Source organism: Nannospalax galili, unplaced genomic scaffold (assembly GCF_000622305.1).
Source record: "Nannospalax galili isolate Female #2095 unplaced genomic scaffold, S.galili_v1.0 scaffold28, whole genome shotgun sequence".
NCBI lineage: Eukaryota > Metazoa > Chordata > Mammalia > Rodentia > Spalacidae > Nannospalax > Nannospalax galili.
In genome coordinates this window covers 2400583-2421724 of record NW_008359594.1, presented here as the reverse complement: position 1 = coordinate 2421724, position 21142 = coordinate 2400583, and the positions used below count along the sequence as shown (strand labels likewise).

At 43.1% G+C, this 21142-nt stretch overlaps 2 protein-coding genes across 6 annotated transcripts in view; one reads left to right on the top strand and one right to left on the bottom strand.

The window, feature by feature from the left end:
- Window positions 1-21142, top strand: part of Nrg4 (neuregulin 4) — a 218543-nt gene that overhangs the window by 13459 nt on the left and 183942 nt on the right. The window lies entirely within an intron of this gene.
- The window catches only part of Tmem266 (transmembrane protein 266), a 163253-nt gene that overhangs the window by 103125 nt on the left and 38986 nt on the right, over window positions 1-21142 (bottom strand). For 3 of the 5 annotated variants that reach the window (XM_008823429.3, XM_017795677.1, XM_008823427.3), the window contains exons 2-3: window positions 5327-5461; window positions 2041-2229 (exon numbers count right to left, since the gene is read on the bottom strand). In XM_008823429.3, coding sequence (XP_008821651.1) covers window positions 2041-2229; window positions 5327-5364 — 227 coding nt within the window. In that variant the 5' untranslated portion in view covers window positions 5365-5461. Of the gene's footprint in view, window positions 1-2040; window positions 2230-5326; window positions 5462-21142 lie in introns of those variants that run through there. The other 2 variants (XM_029558808.1, XM_029558809.1) reach the window with 2 other exon arrangements.

The window sequence follows — 21142 nt, the reverse complement described above, 5'->3', positions numbered from 1 at the left end:
ACCCTAGAAGGCTTCTTTCTCCCTCTCTCCCTCTTTTCTCCCCCAGACCCATCCCTCTCCCTCCCCCCTCCCCTCTCCCCACTTCTGCCATTTAATTATGGCCACAGGGCCTAATCTATCAGGCCAAGGCAGAATAGCTAGAACATGTTCCTGGCTATTTTAGGAGACATACTACCGATTTTAACCACCTGATAGCAATGACGTGGGGATAACCCTGGGTGCTAGGGAAAGACCACTGGCTTATTGAACTGAACTTCCAGAGGGCAGCTACAGACTAATAAACCAAGTGTGGTGGTCCTTCTGAGCACCAACTGGTGCTGCTGCATAGGCCTCACATACACAAAGCTGGCCTTGCTCTGGGACATCCAGGACTTACCTCAGCCTTTAAGTCCCTGGGGACTAGGGAGAAGCAGGCCCCCATAGTCTGAGGTTGGTTGTTCAGGACAGCACTGCCAGGCATCCCCCTCAAAGATTCTCTTTCTCTGTCTCTCTCTTCTTCCTCCCCTCCCTCCCTCCTCCCTTCCTCCCTCCTTTCCTTCCTTCCATCTTTCCTTCCTTTTTGTGTGTTTGTGTGTATAGTACATGGTGCATTCATGCAAGAATGATGGTGTGTGTGACTGTGGAGGCCAGAGCAGGATTCTGGGTGTCTTCTAAAGATCTCTGAGACCTTATTGCCTTGAGGCAGGAACTGGAAGCTCACCACTTTGGCTAGGCTGTCTGGTCAGCAAGCTTTCAGGATCTGCCTATCTCTACACCTCTACCACCACCACAATGCTGGGGTTACAGGCACACACAACCATACCTGATTTTTACATGGGTGCTGGGGATTTGAACTTAGGTCACGTGCTTGCAAAGCAAGCACTCTTACCCACTAAACCATCTCCTCAGTCCCTCTCAGAGATTTTCTACTGGTTTGCCTTTTTTTTTCAGGATCCTGCTGACTGTACTCACAATACTTAGAAAAATTATATTTTCAGAGAAAGCCACTAGGGTATCATTTCTGCAGAAACAGGTGTACAGTTTCCCAATTGTTTGGCAGTTTATCTCAGGAAGGGGGAGCTCCTTCAGGAAGCAAACACAGGGAATTCAAGCTCTGAAAATTTAGCTTAGCTATGGTTTTTCCTTTGCTTCTAAAATACACTGCAGTCCTTTCTTTTTTGCGTTCAAAGCAGCCAGCATGATCTAAAATGTTTACAGGCACCTGGGGTCATTGCCAAGTACTGGCTCCTAAGGTCCTGGCCAGTGTTTACAATGCTGTGTCTAAGAGCCACAGGATGGAACTGGGGAAAGCTTAGGTGAGAGTCAGAAGTCTAAGCCACTGTGTGACCCAAGGGCCTGTTTCTGCCCTTCTGTGGCCTTCAACATTCCAACCTTCCACCACTGAAAAATGGGTCATCAAACTGTTGTCACCCTTGCTCCTATCCAGCTGGAACATCCCACCATTCTATTGCAGAGTATATTTGTAAGAGACTAGGCTAATGAGAAGTTAATTGGGAAACAAAGCCACTGATCTGACAGGCTAAGTAGGAGGAGATAAAGGAAGAGCATACCAAATAGTTCTCACTGGACAGTGAGGGAGCTCACGTGTGCAAACATCTAGCTGGATTCTGCTCAGTTCCTACATATTCAAATGTCACTATGCACAGAGTGCTTTGATAAAGGCAAAGTGTGGTCCAAGTTCATCCCTTATAGATTCTGTGACCTTGGGTTCATTCCTAGATCTCTGTGGTCTCCTGTTTCCTAGGTATATAGAGAGTGAGTTAGATCGGCCATTAGGGACCATTTCAGTCCTAAGACAAATTTTATTATTATCTAAGTTCCAAGCAAATGTCACAAAAGACATCAGCTACAGGCATTTTTCTGTACTCATTCCTTTTCTGAGGAAATCATGTTTGGGTTGAAAAACAGCCTGAGTGGCCTAATGTGCCTTTTGGCCTCTTGCTGTTCAGTAATTCTTACCTCTGCTTGCTGCTTCTTTGGAGTTACCCATGGAAACACAGGGAGTTATGCAAGAGGCTCTCAAGCCATGCCAGAACCTACCCTTCTCTTTGGTACTCTTCATCTAGATTCGACAGGAGCTGTGAGCCCCCTGTGGAGAGGTCTATAGCAGCCAGGGGCAAGTCTCGATAGGTAAAGTTCATCAGCTGCATGGGAGCAATGCTCTTGGTTTCTTCATCTACTTGTTGGGAGATGATCTCAACTTCAGAAATTCCTCCTTCAATGGCAGGCCTGGTTGGAGAGAAGGAGTGACAGGGAAGAGTTAGCCCCTAAGACCAAAATACTTCTTCCATTTGTCAAAAGGGGTTGAAAGCATGGGATCTGGGATGTGCTGATGGAAGGCAGAGGAAGCACAAGGTTGCCATTCTTCCCCACTGGCCAGCTAGGGACTGGCCCAAAGTCCTGGTCAGTCACCTCCTCCTCATCAGGTGGGGTGAATGGAAGAACTTGAACATAAGAGCTTTGGGGAGCAGGTCCTTCATCGAGGGGAAGGACCAACCAGGCTTTTAGGATTCTGTGTCACTATACTTTATCTTACAGTCATGCTTTAGATCATTTCACAGGATCTTTGTTAAAGGTTCTTTGTGGTTGTTCCATCATCTGTATCACAATAGAGAAAAGGTGCTTTTGTTCAGTGGACATACTGCAGAGAGCCAGGAGCTTCCTAGGAGACTTGGAGATATTGTTGGCCTTGGGTGTTGAGAAGAGTCAAGGACAGCTAAGACGCTGTTCCCTTTCCACTTGGACTGGTCCTATCATATCTCCCTTTTCAAGGTCAGTAAGTAGGAAGCTGGGGGCCACCTGAACAAGTTGAGGAATTTGGTCAATCTATGTCACTGGCAGACATATCTTGGGCACTGTAAGAACCAATAGCTTCACTGGCACACAGCACACCTCAGTCAAGGGCAGTAACACCTCCCAACCCACCAGGAAATATTTGTCAACTTATGGAGGCATATTTAATGCCACTGGTATCTAAGTTAGAGGTAGGGATATTCCACATCCTGCAAGATGTCTAACAGTTGTGCACCGTGCTACCAAACATCTCCTTATGGGAGATGCTGGGCTGGAGACTTTGCCTTTCTCTTCCTGGGGTGTGGTCTTTGGTGTCCCCCTCAAACATAATCCTGTAGAATCTGAGAGGCTGAATCTTCTTCCAGTCAAACCACAAGGATAGGAAAGAAAAATAATGTGCATGGAGCAGAGTAAATTAAATATCTGGGGAAAAAATGAAGGTCAGTGTCCAGGGAATAGAGGCCAGTGACAACACTGAGGTGGCAGCCAGTCTGCTGTAGACTATTACTGGGCTCTGGTGCCACTTTCTGGGAGTTCTTTCCAGGCCTCAGTTTCCCTAACTGAAGCATGAGGAAATGAAACAGAGGCTTCCTGAGGGCTGCCCTCTCTCACTCCATGGTCTGATATGGCTAGGGGAAACATGGAGCAGGGGAGGGCAGGTCTGGAGTGACAAGCCCCACTTTTTCTTGGATGGGGAAACTATAAATTCCAAACTTTTCTAACAAACATTGAAATCTAATCAGTAACAGAGTGGCAGTCATTCAGGAAGTACAGAGCTGAATCTGCATGCTTCTCCTTTGCTAGGATGATTCAAGGGTCATAGGTAGGCTACCTAGGCTACCTGAATCCACCAAGCAATCCCCAGTGCCCCATTTTCTTTTGCAGGCCTCCTTTGCTTTTTCCTACCTGTCAAGCACAGATAATAGTACTCATCACTGCGTGACATTTACAAAATGACTAAGAGCTTCAGACAGAACAGTCACGGGATGTGCAGCTTCTGTGTTTCTCAACAATTGATATAAAAGCGTGGGTGTTTCTGGGGGAATCCCAGTTACTCCAGATGTTTCCTAAAAAGTATGTGCTGGGTTGAGTGTGTTCTCTTTTCTCAGGGACTATTCAAGGAAACAGGATTTTTGAACTGAACAAATAGAACTTCCTGATCAGTGCGGTGCTCAAAGAGGGCTGGAGTTAAGTTTCTGAGACTAACAGGGCACAGTTTCACGTGAGGAACAAATTACTTCTGCCTTCCTAACGATCCTGCCCTCCTTTCAGCGCCCCCCTCCCACCCGCCACCCCAAGACAGGGTCTTTCTGTAGCCCCAGCTGGTCTGGAACTATGTAGACTAGGCTGGCCTTGATCTCACAGAGATCCACCTGCCTCTGCTGGGATTAAACATGTGGTCCACCGTGCCTGGCTCTCTCCCACTGTTTTTGACAGTGGTTATAGTGGCCCAACTCCATCTCCATCCCCATGGTCATTCTCAGCAGTGGCCTCCTTTGGTGGGAATAAACCCTCATAGTTCACAGCCTAATTACTGAAACTACATCCTGCTTTTGCACATGAAGAACAGTACGGTGGATGAAATGCATTAATGGCTCTATTCATCCTTCCTTCAGGGATAAATACCAAGCCTAATTACCCCCTCCACCATGTGACTTTGCAGCTTCTCCAAACAATAGGATATGTATATTATATTTCCCAATTCTTGAGTCTGTGTTCAGCCATGTGACTTGTTTTGGCCAACTGGATGTTAGTAGGCATGACAGCAGCAGAGGCATGAAAAGCACTTGTCAGTTTCTGACTGTGGTCTTACTCCTCTGACATCACTAGTGAAAAGTAACCAGCTAGGCTATTGGGGGAACAGAGACACATTGAACAGTCTAGTCTCATCTAGATCAGCTGGCAGCTATACAATAAACCCCCAAGATGAGGGACAATCCCAGGCAAGATCATCAGATTTATCTAGCTGATTACCTCAGGCATGGGAGTGATCAATGCTAAGTGTTGTATTACAGCAAGGCTGGGAGTTTCACAATGCAACAGTGATCAGACAATGCATTCATGTACCGCCAAGCTCCTGATGACTGAGTAGTCAGACCTACAGCTACAGAGACTTGGAGGGCACAGTATAATAATAGTGTCATTTTTACCTTGGTGTTGTTTACCAGTGAGTTGCCACCTGGTGACTTACCACACTGATGCTTGGTGAGTTTAAGTGGTTGGTCCACATGGCATGTTAGGTTTTGGGAACTAAAAGCAACTCTCCCTTCAGAGTTCCTTTCCTGGTTTTATAAAGCCTGCTTTAGAAACCACCTCATGATTTCTACATTTCCTTGCAATTCCTGTTTATTATTACCCTAAGCACTTCCTAGTCTTATTTTGAGGTTTGCTTTTGAAAGGTTTCCTCTATTTTTTTTGTGACTACCTGCTAAAGGAAAAGTGTGTATCAGTTGTCTGAAGTAGCAAATCTCCATTTCATGAGAGACTTACAGCAGCATCCTGGATCCAGAGAGCAGGCCCCAGTGGTACTTACTGTGGATTGGTCATGTTGAATGATGCAGCCAAAGCCATGGGTGTTCTTGATGTCTAGTGGGGCTCAGGTGTCCTGAAGCCTGCTGTCAGCATGTCCAAGTGGGGGTTCTACAAGATACATGAAAATAAGAGTGCCCTGAAACAAAAAATGGGAATTTATTACTTTCAGATGCTGAACCAAATTCCTCCTAAGCTCATCTAAAAATGGGAGTGCTTGGCACTGCCTCTCGTATAGCACTTTTCTTCACAGTAATGTTCAACACATTCTTCCAATAGTGCTATGGAGTGGTAACAGCAGGTGTCATGCTTCTCTCGCCTCTCTCCCCACCCTCTAGGTTTTCTGACTCTTTACACTAAGTTGCTGTGCCCCGCAAAGCCAGAATAAATTATAGCTCCGTCTCTCTTTCCTTCTCAATTGGATCTTCAATGAGAGAGTCAACAGACAGCGGCTAAGGGGGCCTGTCCTATGGTCAGAACCTCACTCCCATCTACTCCCTGTCCTCAGTTTCCCCATGTAAAAACAAGGATAACAATATAATGAATTAATGAGGCAATGCACGATAGACACTTGGAAGAATAGTAAACAATACATTATTGTTGGCTTTTATTATTGTGACTATTTTATTTATAAATTAAAGTTGTACAGTCTGTACAACCTGAGCACATTCCAGAAAGCATTTGTATATCTAAATATAAAGCTTTCCTCTTAAGATGTGGCATAGGTCCACAGAATATGCTTTTTCTATCAACCAATGTGTCAAAAACTACTGAGGTCTTCTGGGAGATAGTACAGCCCTGCAGAGAGTACACAGGCAGACAGATGCTGCATCTGGGTGGCTTCAAACAAGTCACTAGGGAGGTGGCTTAAAGGGGTAATCCTTCTGTAAGTTGTACTCTTCCATACACTGCTGCTACTACAAGAAATCCATATAGGATAAAAACCTGCTCTCCTGATCTGAAGCTCTGCTTAGAGGGGCGAATCAACTAGGGAGACAAAGGGGGAGGTTGGATATATCACACAAAAAGAAAATAGCTTTCAGGGTGGGAAGCACTAGGAGCAGATGTTCAGTGGGCAAAGGGAGAACCTCCTATAACCCATGAGCTAAGGAAAGACAGAGCTCACTCACATGATGAGGAACCCCAGGGAGGGCTGAACTTAAGAGTAAAAGGAAACAGGAGATGAGTGCTCTCTAAAATTGGAAGGAGTTCGAACCAGCAAGCCAGGAAGCATTCTACACCAGTAGTTTGTAGGGGGTCAAAAGGTCAGAGACAATTTGGACAGGGAGAATTCAGAAGCTATCTTGCAGTCATGCCTTACTAACAGTTTTATCTTGCTTTAACAGACTTTGGTAAACAGGTCTAAAATTGAATAGAAAATTCTCCTGAACAGTATTTGGCATTATATATTAATTATATAGTAGACAATATAAAATTCACCATTCTACCATGCAGATTTAAAATCAGTTGTATTTTTTCTTCTCTTTATAAACAATCTAACAAAGTCTTTCTAGTATTGAAATTGGCCATGTGGAGTGTCTAACTTCAACTGGAAATGAAGTCAGGGTGGAGGTCCCCCAAACTAGGAGCTAGATGAGCAACAGCCCTTTCCAGAATGGGTCTTAACAAATTGCTATTCCTAAATGAATATTTGAAACACTATACAAGATATTAGCCCTGGGGAGGCTACAGTAGGAAGGTCCTCAGGCAAGTGAGCCAAGAATCTATAAACTCCAAACTTTTTGTCACCCTAACTTAAGAAGAATAAAAACTGATGAATCAATAACTATAAATAAGAAACATTAGGGCTTATGGCAATACATATAGCAAATATGCAACATAGACAAAAAAGTGGAAATAAAAAATGTGAAGAATTTTAATTTCGCTTTTAGGAAGGAAAATTTCAAATATTGTAGAGAATTATGTAATGGACCTCCAGTTCCTCATCACCCAACTTCAACAGTTATCAACTAACGACGGTCTTGTTTTCTCTATACACCCACCCATTCCCCATCCCTCATGAATATTATTAAATACGATGATGTCCTAGATACTGTCTTACTGATTTGAAAGTATTTCACTATGCAGTGCTAAAGAAGAGAAAGACTCCTTTTGGAAAGACATACCACAAAAGTATCCTCACCCTTACTTAAGTCAGTATCTTAGTAATAGTAAACACTCCTCTGCTAGTCCTGTGATTTTTAGAGGCTTATTTAAGTGAGGAGCCAAACCACATCCAAACCACGTCCACAGATTGTCTCTGGTCACCGTGATTCTTGAGTCTCATTTCATCTACAGGGTTCTCGATCTCATTTTTCCATTGGGAAAACTGGCCTTTGTTTCCCGGTCTTGGATATGATTACATCCCTTTAGTAGATAAAATTAATCAACATGTTTCTCTATTTCACATATTTCTTCAAATTTTAACTAATCTATACACTTTAACAAATTCAAGCTCACTTTTTGGAAGACTTTATGGGCAGTGCCATAATTTGTAATAGAAGACAATACCTTTTTGTTTTCCTTTTATGACATTAACATCCATTGATGACCTACTAGGTCTATTCATTCACTAGGTTTATAAAATGGTGACAGTTTAACTTTATTATTTCTTATCAATCAGTTTTTATAAGGACAAGTTTTCTCATCATCCATAATTTGATTAGACTAACATATAGTTCACACAGAGAAAGAAGGACAAATTTTGATCTTTGTATAACCTTCCCTCCTTTATTGGTTTTCAGAACAATAACTTGGTATCTCATCATCTTCCAAAGTAACTGATGAGGTGTTTGCTGTGTTCAGTAGCCTCATAGATTCATTCACACACTGTGCAGAGACTGGACAAGGAGCAGATTCCCTGACAGGTGGCAGCAGTTTCCTGGAGAGGAGATGCAGGCATGGGGAAGGGATGTCAGCTTCTTAAAACAGGGGCAGAAGGCAGGAAGGAGGTGAAGACATATGGATTAAGCCCTATTTAGATGGACAGTGAATAGATGCTGGATCTGGAGCTTTTGAACCTTAACAGCAACACATTCTAGAAGGCCAACTGCCTTAAGATGATGGGAACACTTTGTCTGGCTGTTCTTAAAAATATTTTCCAAACAAAACCACCCCCAAAGCACAAGCCTAGCACCAGGCAGGTGTAGTCTAGCACTCTATAAATGAGCATCTCAAGTGCAAACCTGCTGCCTCAAGAACCTGGTAAAAGTAGATGAGAAAACCTGGTTTGGATTTACTGGGTCTGGCTCGAGTGAGTGGTGAGGCTGCTTCTTCAAAGTCAGTAAAATTCTAGACTCAGTCCCATGTTATTTACTAACATCATGTTTGCTTACTGCAGATCCTTAGAATTTTAGGCTTTAAAAAGACTGCTAATGCCAATTAATTTCTTACCTACCAAGGGAAAAAAAAGCCACAATTCAGCTCTCCTGTCCCTGGACACCCCTAGGTTCGTTCATTCCTCATCCTTACCGCATGTGACAATGCCTTCCTTGGCTGCCTTCATACCTATTTCACTGATTCTCACATCTAGTTTTACCCCAGTCTGTTGGGAAATATGAATTCATGGGCTACTCTACAGAAATGTCAATCAGAACTCTGCAGGGGATGATGATAAGCTTGTTAAGTGTTCCATGTGTTTACAACATACAGCCTCTCAATGTGATCCCTTAGGTCAGTGGTTCTCAAACCTTCTCCAGTACTAGATTCCCCTGGGGACTTACAAAGCCCAGATTGCTACTAGGTCCACTGGTGACATTTCTAATTCAGTATAGTGAGGGTAGGGGCCTGAAAGTTGAATTTCTAACAAATTTCTGTTGGACATTGACCTTCTAATGCACAGACTGCACTCTGATCTGAATCTGTAACTTTGCTTGAGGTGAACTAGGTATTTTTCCTTTTCAGGTGAAGTTAACTGACTGCCAAGCCCTCTGGTGGAATTATCAGCAGTGCCTTCTCTGGCAGGCTCTAGAACCAGAGAGATGGTGTCAGGAATGCTGTTTGCAAGTAGAAGGGGCACAGAGAGTTGTTAGCATCTTTCCTGGAGGAAGATGTCAATGGCACCAAGGGGCCTAGATTTCAAAACCAGATTGGTCAATACAGTGAGACTCCATATTAAAAATAAAAGCAAAAGATGTTGATATATGTGTACATTATGAAATGAATATCACAAACAAGTTAATCATCAACTCTGTAGCCTCACATAATCATCTTTATTGCTGTTATTTTGTTCTTTACGAGAACATTTGTGATCTCTCTTAGCAAATTTCAAATATATAATCCATTGTCATTAATCATTATTGGTCATCGTGGTTTATATTACATCTCCAATATTTATTTTTCTTACAACTAAAGGTTTTTACTGTTTGACCAATATCTCTGCTTTTCTCTCATCTCACAGTCCCTGGTAGCCACCATTTAGGTCTCTGTTACCATAAGTTTAACTTATTGTTTTTTAGATTGTGCATATAAGTGAGGTCATGTACTATAGTCTTTTTATGTTTTTTTATGTCTGGTTTATTTCATTCCACATAATGCCTTCAAGGTTCATCCATCATGTTGCAAATGGAAGATTTTATTCTTTTAAAAAGTTGAATAACATTCTCTCTGTCTCTATGTCTCTCTCTCACCTCTCTCTAATGTTTCCTTCATCCATTCATCTGTCAATGGAGACTGTTAAGTTGGATTAAAAAATTTTTTTTCCTATAATCCCAACTAAACTGGAACTCACTATGTAGACCAAGCTGACTTGATCTCACAGAGATCTGCTTGTCTTCCTCCCAGCTGCTGTGATTAAAAGTGTGCATCACCATGCCTGGCTACATTTTGGGGGGATTTATTTATTCTTATTTTATGTATATGAGTGTTTTGCCTGCATGTACGTAAGTGCATCCATGCATGCAATGCTTGTGGAGGCCAGAAGAGAATGTTAGGTCCTCTGGAACTGGGGTAATGGATGGGCTGCCGTATGGGTAATGGGAAATGAATCCCAGCAGTCCTCTGCAAGAGCAGTCAGTGCTCTTAACTGCTCAGTCATCATTTCTCCAGCCCTAGTTTGGATCTTTTTAAGTGACCTCTAAGGGCCACATGTTAATAAGCTTGATCACCAGGGTGGTACTACTGGGAAATGATGGAATCTTTGAAGAGGTAGAGTTTTGTGCAAGGTCTTCAGGTCATTGTGGGGAAGACCCCATGGGAGATTGTGAGATCTTGACCCATGTTTTCCCTTTTTTACCCGTTGGCCATAAAGTGAGTAGTTTTACCAGCTGGTACCTCTACCAGAGGCCTAAAGCCAATCGGTCTGCATGATCATTAACTGCATGATCATTAACTGGAACCTCTACAGTCATGAGCCAAAAATAAACTTTTACTTTGATAGTTGATTATCTTAGGTATTTGTTACAGTAACAGAAAACTGGTAACGAGAGACTCAGGCTGGGTCTCTGTTTCTATGGCTATTGGGAATGATGGTGCAGTGAACATGGTACTGTAGCTATCACATTGAGATAGTAATTTTATTTCTTTCGAGTCTATATCCAAAAGCAGGATTGCTTGATCATAGGGAAATTTTATTTTTAACTTTTACAGAACTTCTACATTATTTTCCAGACTAGTTGTACTAATGTACATTCCCACAGCATTCAGGGTCTCTCATCTACATATCCTGTGACTTCTGATGATGGTCATTTTAATGGGTATGAGTAGGTATCATGTGGTTTAATTTGAATTTCACTGATGACTGGTGATACTGAACACCTTTTCATATACCAGTTGCCAATCTGTACATCTTCTTTGGAGATATGTATATCTGAGAGCTTTGCCCATTTTAATTGAGTTGTTTTTATGTTATCTAGTTGTACGATTTGGGTTTTTTGTTTGTTTTATTTTTGGTATTTTTGAGACAGGGTCTCTCTGTAGCCCCAGCTGGCCTGAAACTATGTAGACCAGGCTGGCCTTGAACTCACAGAGATCCTCCTGCTTCTGCCTCCTGAGTGCTGGGATTAAAGGTGTGCGCCATTCATGCCTGGCCTTGAGTTTCTTATATATTGTGAATATCAACCCCTCATTGAATATATGGTTGGTAGAGCTTTTCTTCTATTCTACAGATTGTATTTTCATTTTGCTGATTATTTCCTTTGGTCTGAAAACTTTGGTATAATTCTGTTCATTTATTTTTGCTTTATGTATGTGTGTGGTATATATGCCTGTGTGTGGGCACACGTGAATGTGGATGCACATGCATGTGTGTGTGGAGACCACAGATCATCAGGTATCTTTCTTAGTTGCCCTCCACCTTATTCTTTGAGACCCCTAGAGTCTCTCTTTCATCGAACCTGGATCTCACTGACCTGCTAGCTGGCAAGCTCCAGGGATCCACTTGTCTCTGCCTCACCCAGTGTTGGGGTTAAAATGCATATGGGAGGACTCAGGTCCTCATGTTTGTACAAGCACTGTATCAACTGAGTCATCTCTGCAGGTCTTATTTTTGTTCTCTGTGTGTGTGTGTGTGTGTGTGTGTGTGTGTGTGTGTGTACCCACACACATTCCCATGTGTGGCCCTGTGGAGGATAGAGGTAAACATTGGGTGTCTTAATCATCTTTCACTTACTTTTTTTTCAGTCAGAGTCTCACTACGTAGCCTAAGCTGGCCTGGAACTTGATATATAGATCAGGATGGCCTTGAACTCACAGAGATACCCCTGCCTCTGTCTCCTGAGTGCTGGGATTAAAGGCAATGGGCTACTGACTGGCCAGTGAGTTCCTAGGATCCTCCTGCTTACACCTTCTAGAGCTAGGATTACAGGTATACATCACTACACTTGACTTTTTACAGGGGTGCCAGGGATCCAAACTCAGGTGGCCATGCTTGCACTTCAAGCACTTTGTCCACTGAGCCATCCCACAAACCCTGTATGCATGGTTTATTTCTGGGCTCTCTATTCTGTACAACTGATTTCTGAATATTTATGTTAGTACCATCCTGTTTTGATTACTACAGATTTGCAACATAATTTGAAATCAGAAAGTGGGGTGCCTCCAATTTTGTTTTTCTCTTTCAATATTGCTTTGGCTATTTGGGGTCTTTTGTGGCTCCATATGAATTTTAGGTTGTTTTCTTTTTCTCTTTCTGTGAAAAATGCCAATAAAATTTTGTTGATGGTATGGACGTTGTAAACCATGTATCTTTTAATCCATGAACACAGGATATTTCCCATTCATTTGTGCCTTCTACAGTCTCTTCATCAGTATTTCACTAGCTTTACACATACATAGAACCCAATCCTTCCATTACTCTACTTTACGTATGATGTATTCCTCATGCTTGCTGCCCTGCGGTTGCAGAATGGCAGATCCAGTTCCAGCTTGCACATCTTCATACTATGGCCAAACATGAAGAACACAAAGAAAAGCTTCAGTAGGCAGATCTATCTAAGCTATCCAGCCAACACCTTCTGATGTCTCCCTGGACAGAGCTGAGTCCCATGGCTTCAAAGAAGACTGCAGCAGCAGGCAGATGGCCTAAGGGGCTGGAATTCTATGAGAGCCTGGACCAGCCATGATTCATCCCTTAGGGATGAGCATATTGTTTCCATGAATGTACTCTTAGATCTCTTAGAAAGAAAGAAGCAAAGAGGGGCTGCTGCCCAGGTAACAAGGGTGTACCAGACCTGGACCTTCAAGTAAGACTTAAGACTGGTCAATGTTGGTGAGTGGCTGGCAAGAAATTACAGGGCTATGAGTCCACAAAACCTGATGCCTCCTTTATGTGGGTGCTGGGAATCGAACCCGGGTCCTCTGCAAGAGCAGTCAGTGCTCTTAACCACTTAGCCATCTCTCCAATCCCCACATTTATGTTTTTAACCTTTAAGAAAATAACTACTGTAGCAGTCAGATTGGGTTAGGTTGACTTTGACCTCCAGCACGTACTGGGTGACCTTGTTTGGCAGCCCACATGGGCTTGGCTCTATGTATACCCTAAAAAGAACCCAGTTCACCAGCATCAAAAGAAAACCTGATTTTTAACTCAAATTAGAACCTGCCATTGCTGCTTTTGAAGTGTGCAATCATTGCTGAGCATGTGGAGACCTTCAATATGTTTGGTTATTACTGCTGTGTCATTTTTGACCTTTGTGTATTTATTCAACAAATGTAAACGTCCTTGGAGGCATTGAGGCTGGGCCTGACTCCTTGTTTGGACAGTAGTAACACTACCTCTCTCACGTGTCATGGGCATAGTATAATGAGGTGAGTCATAGGCATTCTTTTTCGACCTGTGGATTGCCATTCAGAATGCCTCGGCACAACCCTCTAGACACCTGGATTTCTGCACTTACAAGTGTTTTACATCCATCCTCATCTTGCCCTTGAGGTCTAGTACCTGGTTCCAACTTAGAGTTTGACCCACTGTGCCTCTGATCCCAGGAATACAGGTATAAAGATATTTCCAAGGGTTCTAGCACTAGGGAGCATTTTCACAACTCACAAGGCCTCACAGATGGGATCAAAGGGAGAGCCACAGGATAATATACATCCTTACTTCCAACAGTACAGTTGAAAGAGGAGGGTGTGAGTGTGAGTAGTCTGTGAAAAGTGATAAGGAATCCTATAGGTAGTAAATGGATTTTGTGGTATAGGAGCCTTGTATTGCAGTTTGCAAAGTGCCAGAATGTATGATCTTTACATTTCCTTTCAGTTCTACACTTTGACAATCTATGACATTTACTGTGACCCTGCCAGGAGGAGGCTACCTGAAGGTCCCTGGGAGATGCTTGCTTACTGGTCCTAAACAAACCTGAGGGTAACCCAGCAACTAGACTCTCATGCCAATCATCTGGGCATGGCAGGCAGCCACCGGCTCTGCCAGGCAGCATAACCCTCCTGGAGAGTTGTGCTGCCTTCCTGCCAGGAAAACAGCTTGAGCTGTCACGATGGAGCATGACCCTGAGGTGGAAGCTGGAGGTGGTGGCCACATACAGTGAGCTTTGCTGGTCAGTTTGGGCTTCATTTGGAGACCTGGCCTTTTCATCATGTAACCAGGCTTAGCTGCTTGGTCCACCCATTAGGTTGTTGTTGGGCAGCAAAAGTAAGGGAAAAGGAAGGAAATTACCAAGGAAGATTTATGGCACATCCTGAGGTTAGGGACACAAGGAAGAGGGGGTCTGCTAAAACCTGTCCCTTGAAAACAAGATGAGGTACCAAAATCTTATGCTTTCGATGATTATGCGGCAGAAAGGCATCAAAGAAGAGCAGTGCAGTAGGAACCAGCAACATGGGTTCTAGCCCCAGGTGTCTTTCTTTTGGGGTACTAAGACAAGCCTCCTTCCCTTTTTGGAACTCAATGTCCACTTCTATACGGTAAGATCAGATTCATTCATTCACACAGCTGAGCCCCTAGGACATGCCTGATATGAGACTAGGTGGTGGGAACAATGGATATTTATGGAGCTGGGAGTTTGGGTAGTTTTCTAAAAAGATTCCTAACTCAAATATTTTATTTTGTGTGGAGTGCATTGTGTATGTATGTGTCTTGTGTGTGTGTGTGTGTGTGTGTGTGTGTGTGTGTATGTGCAGATAATGTTCACATGTGTGTGGGGGGTGTGCACTCAGTGGAGGCCAGAGGTCAACCTTGGATATCATTCCTCAGGGGCCATCCATCTTGATTTTTGAAACAAGGGGCTCACTGATCAGGCTCAGCTAGCTGGCCTGCAATTCCCGGGAACCTACCCATCTCCAAGTCCCCAATGCTAGGATTACAAGTGTGTGCTATCATACCCATTTTTAATATGGATATTGGGAATCAGACTTAGGTCCTCAGGCTTACACAACAAGCATTTTCCTGACTGAACTCTCTAGTTCCTCAAATATTCAGTTTTAAGGATAGGCTCTGGACTCAGATTTGGGTTACAACTCTGAATTTTGTAACTTAGCAGCTGGGCATAAGCAACTCAAATATCAGTTTTCTTACCTAAAAAATGAGGACAACTCCTTTTCACAGGGGTGCTATGAGGATCAGAAAGGAAATGTAAATCACTGTATAAGAAGTTCTCAGTGGTGTCATGATTTGACCATTTGTCTTGTGCTCTGTGTGAGCTACATACTCAATATGGGAGCCACAGGCCACGCATGTCCACTGAACAGAAACACGGCTTGCCCAGCTGAAATATGCTGAACATGAAAAGCACAAGCTAATCACTGAGGATCTGGCATGAGCAAAAGAATGCAAGATCTCAATAATTTTTATATTGATTACAAGCTAATATCATAGTATTCTGGATATACTGGTGAAGTAAACTAATTATGATTAACCTCTTTTTCAAGTTTTTAATTACATCTATTCATGTGTGTGTGCATGTATGTGTGTCTATGCATGTATGCCACACACCATGGCATGCATATGGAGGTCAGAGGACAACTTGTAGGAGTTTGTTCTCTCCTTCCACCACATGAGTCCCAGGAATCTATCTCAGGTTTCCAGATGAACCATCTTAGCAGTCCAATATTAATTGCATCTGCTTCTTTATGTTGTTAATGTGCTACTAGAAACATTGAAATTGCATATATGGCTTATATTATATTTCTATTGACACCAACTATTGGCATAGAAAAAATTAGAGTGTGCTTCTGCTGGGGTCTGGTAGTATATGGCATGCTGGGAAGAAAATATACATACTTGAACTCATACCCAAGAGAACCCACTGGAGAGCAGGACTGGGAAGAAGGAGAAAGGAAAGCAACATGGTGACTATAGTTAATAATAATGTATTAGACATGTGAAATTGCTAAGAAGGTAGATTTTAAGTATTCTCAGCACAAAAAAATAAGTATGTGAGGTAGTGAGTATGTAATTTAGCCATTCCGCAATGTATGCATGTTTCAAAATATCATGTTGTATATCATAAATGTGTATAATTTTGTCAATTGAAAAACAGAAGTAGAAAGCAAGGGGGAAATCAGGTGGGTTGGGGGTTTCATGGAAAGCCTTAAAGAAGAGGTCATGGGTAGGCAGAGGACATGCCCAATGGGATGTACCAGTTCCTTAAGGGATGGATCTATGATTCTTCCATCATGCTTTGTATCAGCATCAGGTACCTGATTGCTCCTTGTAGGAGGTAGGGATGGAGGCCAGAACAGAAGCATAGAACAGTGAGGCAGGATGAGCACTTACTTGGAAAATGGTTTCATCACACTGGGTAGGGAGGTTTGTGTACCTGGGAACCAGTAGGAAAGAGGTTGGCTAGACAGGGCAGTAGCTTATCATTGATACAATTGACAGCAATGCCATCTCTGGTCTTTTTCTGGGCACCCAGGGCTCATGTTCCTTTTTTCTATATGGTATAACTTTAATAAGCTGTCCATTGACAACTGTGCCAGAGCACTGTCTGTGATGTGCACACTGTGACAGCCCTAAACACTTATTTGAGTATATCTCATTTCTCATCTACTCAAACACTTTCTGAGCCCCAGTCTGGGATGCATAGCAGGTATGGGGGCTGCAGAAATGATTGAGACCTTGTCCCTTTCATCCCTTTGAGCAGGGCAAACTATGGCCCAAAGTCCAAATTCAGTTCATTGCTTGTTTTATAAGTATTCTACCCAAACATAGTTATGTCCAATCTTTTACATATTGTCTGGCTACTTTTGTACTATAACAGCATATAGTTGTAATAGAGTCTGTGTGGCCCATAAAACCTTAAGTATTCACTATCTACCACTTTACAGAAATGTTTGCTGATCCTTGTCTTACAGCAATAGACATACAAGCGAAGAATGGCTATGAAGAGAGGCAAAGTAGAAAAAAAGAAAATCTCAAATGGGGAGCCCCATGCTGTGCTCTAGAGGATCACATGTGGGCTGGGCAGACAGTGAGCATGGGAAGGTGTAAAGGGGTCTGCAACAAGAACCAATTTCCTTTATGAATACTCAAAGAGAATACTGGGGTGTGCTAGTTAGTTTTTTGTCAACTTGACACAAACTATAGTGACCTGAGAAGAGGAAACCTCAACTGGGGATTTCCTTCATCACACTAGCCTGTGGGCATGTCTTTGGGGGTATTTTCTTGATTGCTAATTGGTGTAGGAAGGCCCAGTCCACTGCGGGTGGTGCCATCTCTGGGATATAAAGAAAGGTAGCTGAGCAAGCCAGGAGGAACCAACCAGTAAATAGTGTTCCTCCATGGTCTTTGCTTCTGTTCCTGCCTCTAGGCTCCTGCTTGAACCCTTGCATCCCTCAGTGATGGACTATGATCAGGACATGTGAGCCAACTAAAACCTATCCTCACCAAGTTGGTTTTGGTCATGGTGTTTTATCACAACAGAAAAATAACCAGAACAGAAACTGGTACCAAAGTGGGATGTGGCTGTGATGGACTTAACCATGCTGGTTTTTGGGAGGATTGTGGAAGGCTTTAGAACTCTGGGTTGAAAAAGCCATTAGGTGCTCAGAGTATAGTAAGCTATACTGTTGGAATGTGGAAGATAATACTGAGAGAAATGCAGACAATGGAAGCTTTGGCTTATGACGTTTCCAAGGAAAGCAGACTATCAGAAGTGCTTGTGTGATGTATTTAAACTAAGAATTTGGGTTTCTGTTCAGCTGTGGCCAAAGAATAAGCTGTGATTAACAGGAAACCAGTGCTACTGCAATGAAACCTTTGCTTTACTGGGATAATTGATGCTGGTTAGCCAGGGATGAAAAATCAGCTGTGATTATTAATAAGAGACCAGCATCATTGAGATAAATTCTTTTGAGAAGTATTTCCTCAGGGTCAGCACACAGAAGTTATGGTCCAGAAGTGGCCACGGCTACATCTCATGCTAGAAGTGGAACTTGGTAATGTATAAGTTTCCCACATGGTACTGGTAAGGGGTCATGGAGAACAGCCAAGGCTTGGCATTGTGAGGGGCCAGGAGAGGCCATTGGTGAAGGTGCAGCCTCAGTTACAATGGAAACCACAGATTGTAAAGGTCATGGAGAAAAGCTGAGGCTTGGTACCATGTGGCAGAGTTGGAGTTCCTGAAGATGCTAGGAGAGGCCAGTGTTGAAGGTACAGTCTCAGCTGTAGTTGAGACTCCAATATATTAGAGATGCCAGGACCTTGGAACATCTGCCAAGGACAGCAGCAGGTATGGACTAGAGCTGGCCTGAGCCTATGAGACAAGTTGTGTGTGCTACTGATGGCAGAGCCGGAGAAGTATGACTGTTCACAATCTTCCAGAAGATTGTGAGTCCAAGATGCTGGACACTGAGTTATTTACAATGTTGAAGTTTGCTTTTGCTTCGATCTGATTGTAACTGTTCCCTGGTTCTTCCCCCTTGGAATAAGAAAGCATTTAACTTGCTTTTTATTAACCCACAGTTAAGAGACTTTGGATATTTTAAAGAGACACTGAACTTTTAAAGCATTTGAATTTTTTTTTTTTTTGGTCTTTTTGCAACAGGGTCTTCCTGTAGTCCCAGCTGTCCTGGAACTCACTATGTAGACCAGGCTGGCCTTGAACTCAGAGAGATCCACCTGCCTCTGCCTCCTGAGTGCTGGGATTAAAGGCGTGTAACACTATGCCCAGCATTTGAATTTTTAAAGGCCATGGAACTTCTAAAGTTGTGTTATATTATTAACATGAGATCTTGGGGACAAACAAGAAAGTGAAGGTTTTGGCATAATAGTTATGTGTTTGTGTGTCAAGTTGACAAGGGTCAATTGTACTGGTTAGTTTTTCATCCACCGGACACAAACTACATTCACCTGGGAAGAGAGAACCTCAACTGAGGAACTGTCTCCATCAGACTGGCCTGCGCGCATGTCTGTGGGGCATGCATTTTCTTGATTGCTAATTGGTGTAGGAGGGCCCAGTCTACTGTGGGTGTCATCACTGGTCAGGTGGGCCTGGGCTATATAAGCAAAGTAGCTAAGCAAGCCAGGAGAAGCAAGCCAGTAACATTCTTCTTGGTCTCTGCTTCAGTTCCTGTCTCCAGGTTCCTGTTTGAGCTCCTGCCCTAACTTCCCTCAGTGATAGACTGAGAGCAAGATGCATTAAATAAATAAGCCCTTTTCTCCCCCAAGTTGCTTTCAGTCAGTGTTTTATCATAGCAACAGATAGGTAACTGGAGCAGGGGGTAAATTCTAGAAGCTGACTCTAGTGCAGCCCAGCAATCCTGCTCCCATACCTAATCCTACCATTCTCCCTCTATTTGAGATGACAACTTTACACCTCCCTCTCTTTCCTCATGTCCCTGTTCACACTTTCAACTGGTGACCTCCTCCTTTTTTCCCTGGGGAAGTCAAGGCAATCACAAGCAAACCTCCACATGCTCCCACCATCGTAGGCTGCCCCCATCTGTGTCAGTGACTCTGCCTTTCTACCATTCTATGGATGAACTGTGTATATCCTTGCCAAGTACAGCCCTGTTTCTTGGGGATTAGATCCTACCCACCCACTTCCCTACTCAAGGACACAGCTCTCAACTGCCTTTCTTCATTCCTGCATTATTATTTTCCCCTCTCCATCAGACTGATCCTAACTGCTTCAAACAATATATTAAAAAAAAAATCCCTCATACTCCCTGCATACTCCCTGTTGTGCTCTGTTCCTTTACAGTACATTGTTGCCTCTGATGTTTCTTCTGTTTTTTTTTTTTGTTGTTGTTGTTGTTTAAATCTATATATCACTCAATCTTTTGCCCCCTTCCCTTTCTCAAAACCAATCTTGTCATCAGTGGCTGATTTCTTAACTCTATTGCCAATTACTGATCCTTGATTTACCTGGAGACTAGCAGAATCTGACCTAGTGAATCTTGCCAACTGCCCCCAACCCCCAGCTACAGTCACAGCTCCTTCTCTTCTTTAAAACTTTCCTTTACTGGCATGTAGGAACCTACCCTCTCCCAGGTTTTCTTCTGTCTTTATAGGCCACTTGTTTACTCCTTTCCAACTTCTAAATGCTCATTTTTCTCCATCACTCATCCAGAAATGTCACACAGTCTCAAGACATACCTGTGCTGTCCAACAGCACTTCTAAGAAGTTGGAAATGTTCTACGTTGGTGCTGTTCAATATGGTAGCCCCTGGCTACGTGTGGCTACTGAGCTCTGAGAATGTGGCAGGTGTAACTGTGTTTTATATTTTATTTCATTTTGAACTTCAAGAGCCACATGTGACTGATAATTACTTAATGTGCAATGCAGGTCTATGATGACATATCTTGTCCTCAACTTTTATCCTTAACTCCAGACTGCCTACTTGGACATCTCTGCTTAGATGTCTAATCTTTGTCCCCTGCCCCCCACCCCCGCTCCCAGCCTTTCTCATTTTATTAATGTCAAGGACATCCTTCCAGTGGCTCAGGCCCAGAGGCCTTGGAGTCACCCTTGAGTCCTCCTCTCTTTCATGCCCCACATCCAGCCTGTTAGGAAATCTGTCAGTTCTTCCTTCAAAGTACATACCAATTCTTATCACTTGTCACCACTCCCCTCATCCTGGCCCAAGTCCCATCATCCTTCAGATGGATTGTTGCAGTAGACTTCCCAGCCTGTCCTAATACTACAGATGCTAAGCTTGTCTTTCACATGGCAGAAGTCCTTTGCAAACCTAAGCCAAGCAAGTCACTCCCTTGCCTACCTCCTCACAATGTCTACTCTGACCATGTACAATGGCCTCTAGGTTATACAATTTGCCCCTTAGTCTTTCCAGTTTCTCTGTGCTCCACTTTTTAAAAAATATTTTTATTGATTTTTTGTGCATTTCATATAATAGATATTAATCAAATTTAGACCTTTCCTCCCATATCTGCACTCCACAGCCCCCCCTCACCAGATTCCATGTATTG